Source organism: Rhodamnia argentea, chromosome 10 (assembly GCF_020921035.1).
Source record: "Rhodamnia argentea isolate NSW1041297 chromosome 10, ASM2092103v1, whole genome shotgun sequence".
Classification (NCBI taxonomy): Eukaryota; Viridiplantae; Streptophyta; class Magnoliopsida; order Myrtales; family Myrtaceae; genus Rhodamnia; species Rhodamnia argentea.
The window spans coordinates 21,012,277-21,023,068 of record NC_063159.1 but is presented as its reverse complement, the minus strand read 5'-3'; the positions used below and the strand labels follow the sequence as shown (position 1 = coordinate 21,023,068).

Below are 10,792 nucleotides of genomic sequence, written 5' to 3'. Positions count from 1 at the left end.
AAACCCGCCTTTTTCCCTTATCCTGTCGTTTCACGTATAACGCAAGTTGACATGGAGGAAATGGAAAAGGGCCCCCCACCTTCTTTTTTTGGGGTGGCTGACTGGAACAATGATAGTGGGATCTCAACATCATCAGCGCCACCGCCTGGCCACCTCAATAGAAGAAACTTTGTCCAAATCTGGAGTTTGTAATAATAATAATACACGAGAGACGGTTAGCCTGAAGTGAATTAACCTCCGTTTTGGAAAAACAAGTTATTTAAAAAAAATACTTTTTTCGAAAATAAACGCTTGTGCCGCTTACAATAATTAGTCGGTGAAGAGTATTATTAAGAATAATTTGCGTCTAAACACTTTCGGAGACAGTTGAAATACTTTTTATTCATTTATTTTGTAAACAATGCGAGAGGCTACTTTTAAGAAACGGTTTTCCAATTTTTTTTAAAATTTTTTCACGAAACAAACGCGCTCTCGATAAGTTTTTGAGGCCTAGATCAATAGTAGAACAAGCTTAATTGCAGACTCCCACGTGACTATCGTCATTCTATTCGTGATTCTCCTAATCGTGTGGCTGTATAGAGCTAATCTACTTATGAGTTCTTGACAAGGACTTGTTAAAGACCGATCCCAATTTTTGGTTAAGACGAATGTTCATTTTCCTATTTGTGCTTAGTGCAAATTTTAGTTTGTTTTGAGCTAAAACGTGCATAAACTCAGACCATAAAACAACAATCTTTCAAATAATCACCTTTGAGACTACCAAGGTAGTAGGCCTTATGGTAAAGAGGTTGAGAGTCCGATTTAAGAGGCGCGAACCTCCAAACGGGCTCATGTTATGTAGCCTAATCTCAATATGCCTCGTGGATAGATTTTTTGGAAGTTAGGATTTAATCATAGAGAGGTCTTTTCCAACATTACAACTAGGACTTTTTAACATAGCAAAGGAAAATTCATGTATGGCCAGAGCTCTTGCTTAAGTAAAAAGGCACTGCCCTTTAACAAGTGGATAGGGAAGACTAAATCACGTTACATGACAAAGGTTAATCATGTTCAATCACTAGCCTTACCGTCGAGAAAAGACTAACATACTCTACAATTTTGTTTTATCCATCATAAAAACTGGACAAGTTTGATCAAACCTCCTAAAAATTGGGCACAAATTACAAGAATGAGACCGGACATAGAGAGAGACAAAATCAATGGAACAAGTTTGCCAACCTCAAATTTTCGAGTCACGGGCAAAATAGACGTGCCTCAATTCAAACATTCCGTAGCAGAAGTCATTATTTCAAAGTAAATTTCGGAGAAGAACACTAGCTATCGCTAGTTGCTTTTCTTTCTCTATTTTTACTGATAAAAAATAAAAAAGTAGACGTCTTAAACTTTTCACGATGGAGACATTTTTTTTTAACGGTCCCTTTAATTATTTTAAGGAGAGTTTTTTTTTTATGTTCAGAAGAAATTATTTCCGCCGTCATTCAAATTTCCTTTTCTGACAGCCAAAAAGAAAACAAACTGGAGATGCTCTGTTTCCTCCTAAATTTCATTTGCTTGCGCACTAATCAGCATCCAGGAATATGCTCCCACGACTGAAAAAGATCCCTAAAGGCGTTGGACCTGGACAAGAACAAGGACGAAACGACAGCAACGAATGGCGGAGCCCTCAGCCTGAAAATATCAAAGACAAAAGATATTTTCCTCCCTCTCCAGTGGCCGGGGCCCATCCCCAACCGAGACATCTTTCTAGCCCGACACGACGCGACCGACAATAGACCCCACCGACAAAATTAGACCCGTTCTTTTCTCAGGGGCACTAACGATGTGAAATTATCCTAAATGGGCCGTTCCTTTTACACTCGAATGGCGAAAACATATTGTATAAACGTTTAGACATACTAATACGAATCTAAAACACATTTTTGCAGCACTGTCTATTTACAGAGATCGACATGTTATCGTGTCGGCTCAACACGTCAGTGTTGATGCATTTAGACGTGTTTACACATGGTTAAACACATTCTGCAGAGTCGTACTTAAAGAATTCCTATATTAAATGTGTTAAACACTTATGGGTTTCGCCATAGTTATAGGAATAATGGACCCGTCATGTTCGAATCGGACCTGAATTTAACACGATCCCAGTACGATACCATACAATTTCACCAAGAAGACACGAATTTGTCCCATCTCCAGAACTTTCTAAAAGATTGAAGGGATACTCTCGAAGCTAATCATTTGAAAATTCTTCCTTTTGGCCAGAATTATTGATATTACAGTCATTTTCATTGCTCTGTCGGAAAAAAAGTTAGTATCGCATATGATCTTCAGCGAAGGGAGCGCAATGGCCGCCATGGGTTTATCCAGAGACCCGTCACCTTCTTCGATTATCAATCTAAGACCTTGAATGTGAAGCTCTCCATGATGACCACTCACCACCATCATCGGAGTTCCGATTAGCTCCTGAACAAGATCACAAACCAAGCATCAGACCCACTTACAGCAACCTCAAACACACTTCGGCAGCCTGTCAAACCAAATTTCTACTCAGAAATTTGAAGAACATGCATCTTCAGGACGGAATTTCTTAACGAAAAGGCCGCTTGGAAGAATTCATCACCACCTCGGGAATGTCCTGGACATTTTTCTTTCCGCGGATAGCCTGTATATACGCGATCCGAGGGTCCTTGGCCTTGAGCGATCGCAGTTGCTCTCCGATGTCTTTTCCACTCTCTAACCTGGCATGGACAGCAATCAGTCTACAGCGTTTGATTCCTTCCGGAGTAGCTATGCAGACATCATCCTGTCCGAAGAAAGAGCACCTCAATTTCGGTTCTTGATGCTAATGTTAAGTACAGTAAGCAGAACACAGCGATTATATATCCTTGCAATTCTGCAGAAGCAGAGCAAACGAAATCGATCGATCCTGACCTCTTCATGAACCAAAACCATACCAGCAAGAAACTGTTTATGCTCCTCCGGAACCGCCTTAACCAAATCTGTCGAGAAAGCCAACCGATCCCCACATGGAATCCAAGCTAAAACAACTGAAATCAAGTGATTCTAAAAGATGCTTTGAACACAACAGAGACAACCCAGTTACATACTGAATCAAATGAACAGCACAAAATATAAGATTTTCAGCCTGAACCAAGCGTCACTGAAACTCCACACTCTAATCACCACCTGCAGATCCACAAGCCACGCCATACGATTCGAAAGTCGGGGTGGCGTTAAAGATCGAGCCCTTGTACTCCTTCGCTTTGGCCTTGTTGAACCTGTCCTTCATCTTCCCCCCCACCTCCTCCCCCGCAAGTGCATGTTCTCGTAACCCCCTCGCCTCCGTACCAGCCCTCGCTCTCCTCGCGCGACTCGTAGGCCTTCCACCCTTCCCTGAACGCCTCGGCATTGCCAGGGACGGCCTCGACGAAGGCGGCGAAGCCGATGTCGTTGTTGCAGGCGAGGAAGACGTGGGTCTGGTGGGGGTAGGCAGAGGGGAGGGAAAGGAGGAAGTCGATGACACGGTGGGTGTCAGTGCCGTGGTCGCAGTAGTCGCCTAGGAAGACGACGAGGGCAGTGCCGAAGTCGCGGGGCGGGGACGGAGGACTCGAGGATGGCCCAGAGGGCGCGGAGCTCGGTGAAGTAGCCGTGACGTCGCTGGCGCATATGACGGTTCGTAGCGAGGCCGTGGCCGGCTTCGGGTCGGGAGTGTTCATTGTTTTTGGGGTTTGCCGTCGACCAGCACGACTGCTGCACCATGATTTTCAACTTTAGATAGTATTAAGCGAGATGCACGGTCCAACTCCCACTTCGATGTCAATAATATTCAACGCAAGCCCGCGAGATGGTTTTCGTCGTAGTCTTTGCATGAGAGTCTTTGAATAAACATAGCTCTTTGCAGTCATATCGTGCGCCATTGCCATTGTCAAATGCAACGCAGCTACAGCTTAGTTGTCTGATTCCGTCGTCACGGGTTGAAGACGGTGCGAAGAAGCCAGCGGGGGCAAGAACGGAGATAGAGATGGTATTATGCCTATATAAATGATGATGTATGGTGATCAGGATACGGGCATTGGTGAAAGCTCACATCAATTTGACCGCGTGTCTACCTGATTTAGCAACTTCAGGCGAGATGTGCTTCGTCGCAAGTTGAAACGGCTTTCGGGCACAGGTGCCTTTTTGTCGAAGTAGACCGTTGCTCGGGTCTTTCTACCAACTGATTGAACTGAGGAGGCTCGAACCCGCAGCTTCCACCAAATGACTGGCATCATTCTTATTGATCAGTAAATTCGCATCCGACTAGTTTTGAGTTCAAGTCCCGGACAGCCAGACCCATTTTTCTTTTGTCAGAGAAATGCTGCGAAGATGGGATTTAAACCTTTCCATGACCTATGTTGCGCTGCTCAATACCTAAGGGGATCGACTTTTTATTTTATCTTTTAGAGGAGATTGAATTGGAATTGCCATTCTAACCCTTCTAGGGGGACTCCCAACACAAAAGCCATTTGAATGCAGCGGATAGGGCCCTAAATGGGCAACAATTCCCCCTTTCATGAACGGTTATTAAAAGAATCCATTTGCTACTTCATAATCATAAAACAAAATGAGTAGCATCACTAGAATTCATCAACGCCAAACTCAAAATAACTGTTATGGTCACAAGGTCTTGATCACATGACCCAAATAGAAAGGAAAATATGCTATGTCTTATTAACAAACGCCGACACACGCCCCACGCGCTCTACAGTCAGCTCGTTAACTTGGATCAATAGCAAGATTCATGGAAGAAAGTGCGCCATGAATTAGATGAGTAGTGGCAGGGAAATTCCATATCAACCTTATTTTGCCTCAGAATGGAACAAAAACCCGTCCCGAATGCAGTACTACCAAGTGCCGCCAGAGGAACCAAATCCAAGTCAGTAGCCATCATATACCAAAACTACCGAACTGAGAAGGAACAGTCAAATGGTACTACTATTTGCTTAAAGAGAAGCACAGCAACACCCCATATGAAGTCAGATCCTAGATTTATCGCTGAAAGCACCACCTTGTTCTACTTGGATATTGGTTTTATGTACTGAAAGTAAAAGTAGCACCTCCTCGGCTACCTAGCTGACTGAAAGACCCGAATGTGCGCGAACATCGCAGAAAATTCTGGAATTTTGTCCTCCTAAGTCAGTTCATCTTCTAAATAAGAAGAATCTGTGGAAGCATCGATGCTATTCACTAGAATAGAGATTAACGCAATAAAAGATTTAAGCTGTCCCAAGTGTGACTAGTTACAAAATAGATGTAAAAGATTACAATCAAAGAAAGATACCATCTCGTGCTCATCTTCAAGAAGAGATTTATTGTTTATATATTACTTGCTATACCTAATCATCCTCAATAATTATGCAAACCATTTATTGTAAATTCCATTACTCCGTTGGAAGAACGTCAGTGTCGCGTATGATCTTCAGTGAAGGGAGCACAACAGCCGCCACAGGTTTATCCGGATACCCACCGCCTTCGTCGATTATTAGTCTAAGACCTTGAATGTGAAGCTTTCCATGATGACCACTCACCACAATCGTTGGAGGTTCGATTAGCTCCTAAAGAAGATTACAAACCAAGCTTCAGACAAAATGACACACCACTTTTATCAACCTCAAACAACCTTCAGCCAGTGAAAGCAAATTTCTACTCTGCACTCTGAAGAAAATGCATCTTAAGGAACAAAATTTCCAAATGACAAGGCTTGCTAGAGTTCTACTTCTTTAACCCAGAATGATCTGCTAGAATGCTTTATCATATGTAATAAAATTCATCACCTCTGGAATGTCCAAGACATTTTTCCTTCCAGCGATAGCCTCTATCTTTGCCATCCAAGTGTCCTTGGCTTTCAGCGATCTCAGTTGCTCTCCAACATCTTTTCCTTTCTCTAGCCCAGCATGGACAGCGATTAATCTACAGTGCTTAGTTCCTTCCGGAGTTGTTATACAAACATCATCCTGTCCGAAGAAAGAGCACTTAAATTTTGGTTTTCAACACTAATATTTTGCACAGTAAGAAACTCGTGACAAGGAAAAGGAAAACCCAGTTATTAGTCCTAGTAGTTCTACAGAAGCAGAGAAAACAGAATAGATTGATCCAGACCTCTTCATGGACCAAAACCATATCAGCAAGAAACTTTTTATGTTCTTCTGGAACTGCCTTAACCAAATCTGCCAAGAAAACCAACTTAGTCGTTGGTATTCTAACAATCAAATGAAGAAAACCATGGCCTCATTACCATGAAGCAACACAGATCACCCTTGCTAGTCCCTAACCGCAAAACCAGGACACAGAGTGCAAATAAAGCAACTGAAATTGGTCTACCTTAATAATGCACTAAACACAACATCCATGGCCAGCTGCATACTGATTCTAACTGATATGAACTACTAAGAACTGAATCGAGCAACACCTGAGTTTCACAATCACGATACAAGAAGCCCAAACAACTTTCTCTTTCAGCATTTGAACGGCAACAAGCATTTATTTACAAATCAAACAGCGAACACCATTAGGTCCATTTCCCAACCAGCAGCAGTCAAGAAGCACAAATCACTCCAGCAATCCAACTAAAGCATCTCGAATCCATCTATTTTAACGATTCAATAAACCCAACAAAGACAACCAGCTGCATACCGAATCAAATGAACCGGACAAGATATCCATTTTCAGCATGAATCAAGCATGACTGATAGTCCACATCGAAAATCACAATCCCAATCCCCATCCCGACACCCTGAACTCATACCTGCAGATCCATGAGCCACGCCATACGATTCGAAAGTCGGGACGGCGTCAAAGACGGAGCCCTTGTACTCCAACCCCTTGGCCTCGTTGAACCTGGCCTTGATCTTCCCGGCCCACCTCCTCGCCTGCAAGTGCATCTTCTCGTACCCCTCGCCTCTGTACCATCCCTCGCTCTCCTCGTACGACTCGAACACCTTCCACCCTTCCCTGAACGCCTCGGCGTCGCCGTGGACGGCGCCGACGAAGGCGGCGAAGGCGAAGTCGTGGTTGCCCGCGAGGAAGACGTGGGTCTGGTTGGGGTAGGCGGAGGGGAGGGAGAGGAGGAAGTCGATGACGCGGCGGGCGTCCGGGCCGCGGTCGCAGTAGTCGCCCAGGAAGACGACGAGGGCGGTGCGGAAGTCGTGGGGCGGGATGGAGGACTCGAGGTTGGCCCAGAGGGCGCGGAGCTTGGTGTAGTAGCCGTGGACGTCGCCGACGCAGATGACGGTTCGCGGCGAGGCCGCGGCCGGGCTCGGGTTCGGGTCGGGAGTGCTCATTGTGTTCAGGTTTCCGCTGGCGATCGAGGACTCGGTTGAGTGGCAGGCAGCAGCAGCAGAAGCAGATTGCAAAACTGAATTTGGCGACGACGAGAGAGATGGAGACACCTTGTGAAACGGGGGGGGGTGGTGTGCGGGGTTGGGTTTGTTGGCGGTTACGAAATCCCGTTAGGAAGCACTTTTGTCTTTTTTCGGAAATTTCAAGTACGATACAGTGATACACCACACAAAATGTAGGGCTCTTTTGAAATAAGAAGAGTTGGAAAAAAAATTAATATCACGAAAATTTCCAAACTAATACATTTATAATAAATTCATATCAAATTATTTTTTTGGCTACAAAAACTTTCAAACTACATATGTGATAAATTTACTCCAAATTATTTTTTTACCACAAAAAATCTCAAACCGATACACATATGATAAATTTATCCAAAACTAAATTTTTTATCATAAAAAATCACAAATTAATATACATGTGACAAATTTAACATTTTTTGGTTTCTGTTAAATCGGGTGAATACCATGAAAAATCTCAAATTGATACATCTATGACAAATAGAGGGTAAAAGCCCCAAATTGGCGTACCCGTCAACTGTCGCATGCCATCTAAATTAACAAATTGATGGAAAGGAGGGTAAATTTATCGTATATATACCAATTTGGGGTAAATTTGTTATAGATATATCGGTTTATAATTTTTGATGGCCAAAAAAATAGTTTGGCATAAATTTGTCACATGTATACTAATTTGGGGTTTTGGCGATTACAAAAATAGTTTGGGATAAATTTGTCATAGATATACTAGTTTGGAATTTTTCGTTATATTAAAAAATAATAAGAAGAGGGTACCTTAGAATTTGACTAATATTCAAAGGGGCAATAATAAGGGATATCGCCACGTCACATGTAATTTTTTTTACGTGGAGTACCATGTTCGCATTTATTTTGGCACAATAATAACGTGCATTTTAGAATTTGATTAATAATCATAGGGGAAAGATTATGTTGACTTGTTAATCAACATCGTATTGCCATTTAGTGTAGAGCCATCGTTCCTAGGGAAACTCAAGTGCCCCGGGTGCACATTATACCCCAGGGCACACCCAAATAAACCCATCCTCGTCGCTCGACAGTGTTCACTTAGTGCGCACAAGTCTCATATGAGGAAGCACTTATTCGAATCCATTGCACCATGATCATGTTTCGACGCTGACCACATTGATCATGTCACCGATTTGAACCTTTTTCACGGAGGTGGCTTTCATTTTGATGCTAGCCACATAGACCGCATCGCTTAGTAATTATTTTCCCAAGCCAGTCTATAAACCGTTAGATGCTACAACCCCGATCGTATAGACTGTATCACTCAATTACTATTTCGCGAGCTAGCAACATCGGCCAATTGTTGTTTCCCCTCCGATTCTCAAAATTCTGTGTATCGTTTTGAGAAGTCAACACTACCACAAGACTCATCGCCCTCAGATCAGCTAGATTTGAAAGTCTTGCCATAAGCAACCGTCAAACATTGCCTCATCTGCTAGGTCTAGATGCTGTTCAGACTTGTATTCAAACTCAAGTTGACATTTTCTATGCACTTTGAGTTTGAGGGGATGAAAGAGATATTCCCTTTGATTTTCGATATCTCTTTGACTATACATATGTAATTTGATTTCAGTAAATAAGAATGTAAACATATAAATAGGTTCATGTACTCTTCTCTACATACACATCAAAATATACAGAAATTTCTCAATTCTCTCTTGCTAATACGAGATTGGAGTCATTATGGTTGCGGTAGCTACCGGAACATGGGAGTGCGTCCTCATAGCGGAATAATCATTGTTAGAGATATATTTGGAATATTTTGCGATTTTATATATTTCCTTGGATGTTTATATATATATGAGAGAGAGAGAGAGGATAGTTTGTGATTCTATATATTTTTCTTGATTGGTCGTGATTGATTGTACTTAAGATTTTGTTACTTTATATAGTGATCATGTAAAGTCTATAAACATACCTTTCACTTGTTAATGAACAAAATATGACATTTTTCTGTCACCTCTTCTCAATTTATAAGATCCCAAACAATGTTGGTAAGATAAGCGGAATGTTGGCAAGTGAAATCAAACAAGAGTCATTAATTTCGTATAAGAGTTAGTAGCTTTATTAGTAGGTAAGCTGCACAAACAAAAGTGTTGGTAAAATACAATGGTAATTTGGAAATAATCTAATATATCTTGATAACCGACTCAAATAAAAGATTATAATTTGATAAAAGAGATGTTTACTTGAACTCCACAAATGAATCTCAATCGGTTATATTAGATTAATCGTTAATTATGGAACTTGTTAGAAATTTCGTGTGGAAGTTAGTCACTTCTATTCGCTAGTAAGCTCTACAAATTATTTGTCTGTAAACTATTGGGACAGTTGGTACTTTTGAAATAATCTAATAAAGTATAGTACTTGGGCTCAAAGAAGTGATGGTAATTCACATAATATTTGGCTACTTGAACATACTGGTAGACTGTGCATATACAATTTAGCAAATTATTGAAAAGTGGTAACTAACTGGTATACTTGTGACAAATCTATTTCAAACTAATTTTTTTACCACTAAAAATCATAAACTGATAAACATATGACAAATTTCCTCTCTATTAGTTTTGGTTAAATTTGGTTAATACTACGAAAATCCTCAAACCGATACACATGTGACAAATGGAGGATAAAAACTCCAAACCGATACACCCGTCAACGGTCACGTGTCATCTAACTCCGTAATTTGATGGCAGAAATTTAACGAAAACTAAGGAATGGTAAATTTGTCAAAGATGCACCAGTTTGAGGTGCTTGATAGTAAAAAAATTAGTTTGATTTAAATTTATTATAAGTGTATCGATTTGGGGTACTTTTTATGATAATAATCCCAAATAAAAGTATACAATCAGATAAAAGATTTGGCAACTTAAGCTCTACGAAAAAATGTTGATACATTATTAAGATTGTCGATAATTCAAAAAATGTTGCTATCTGCATATAAAAGTTGGTCACATTAACCCATTTGTTAAGCTCCGCAGATAATAATGCGAAAATTACTGAAATAGTTGCACTTTTGAATTACATATATCAAAAACTGGTACGTGGATTCAAAAAGAAAAGGTTGACGATTTCATATAAAACATTTTATGGCTTTAACAAATCGATAAGCTGTACAAACAAATGCTGGTAATTATAGTAAATGTTTGTAATGTCGAAACAATCAAATAAGCGTCGGTAGCCGAATCAAATAAGGGTTGGTAATTTCATATAAGAATCATTCACTTAGACTCTACGAATACATGTTGGCAAATTATTGGAATAGTAGGTAATTTCGGAAAGAGTCGATAATTTCTTAGAAAAATTGACAAATACAAGTCGGTAAGAAACTCGAATAAGATTTGTACAACTGAAGTTAAGACTCAATCGGA

At 40.9% G+C, this 10,792-nt stretch overlaps 1 protein-coding gene and 1 pseudogene across 1 annotated transcript; both read right to left on the bottom strand.

The window, feature by feature from the left end:
- Window positions 1–1,602: 1,602 nt before the first annotated feature.
- LOC115742190 lies at window positions 1,603–3,716 on the bottom strand (annotated as a pseudogene).
- A 1,083-nt stretch (window positions 3,717–4,799) lies between these two features.
- On the bottom strand, window positions 4,800–9,145 carry LOC115742344 (tyrosine-protein phosphatase RLPH2-like). The gene is made up of 5 exons (XM_030676572.2): window positions 9,122–9,145; window positions 6,782–7,424; window positions 6,136–6,203; window positions 5,811–5,990; window positions 4,800–5,591 (listed from the first exon to the last, which is right to left on the bottom strand). Exons 1-5 carry the CDS (start codon window positions 9,143–9,145, stop codon window positions 5,418–5,420), a joined length of 1,089 nt encoding a protein of 362 aa, XP_030532432.2. The 3' UTR covers window positions 4,800–5,417.
- Between the last annotated feature and the right edge of the window lie 1,647 nt (window positions 9,146–10,792).

Excerpts from the sequence above, each read along its gene's own strand:
- LOC115742344 (XM_030676572.2), bottom strand. The coding sequence starts at position 9,145 with ATGAGGACGCACTCCCATGTTCCG. Across the intron at positions 5,991-6,135 it reads TGGTTTTGGTCCATGAAGAG|GATGATGTTTGTATAACAAC; the intron begins GTCTGGATCAAT and ends TTCTTCGGACAG. Across the intron at positions 5,592-5,810 it reads ATGTCTTGGACATTCCAGAG|GAGCTAATCGAACCTCCAAC; the intron begins GTGATGAATTTT and ends AATCTTCTTTAG.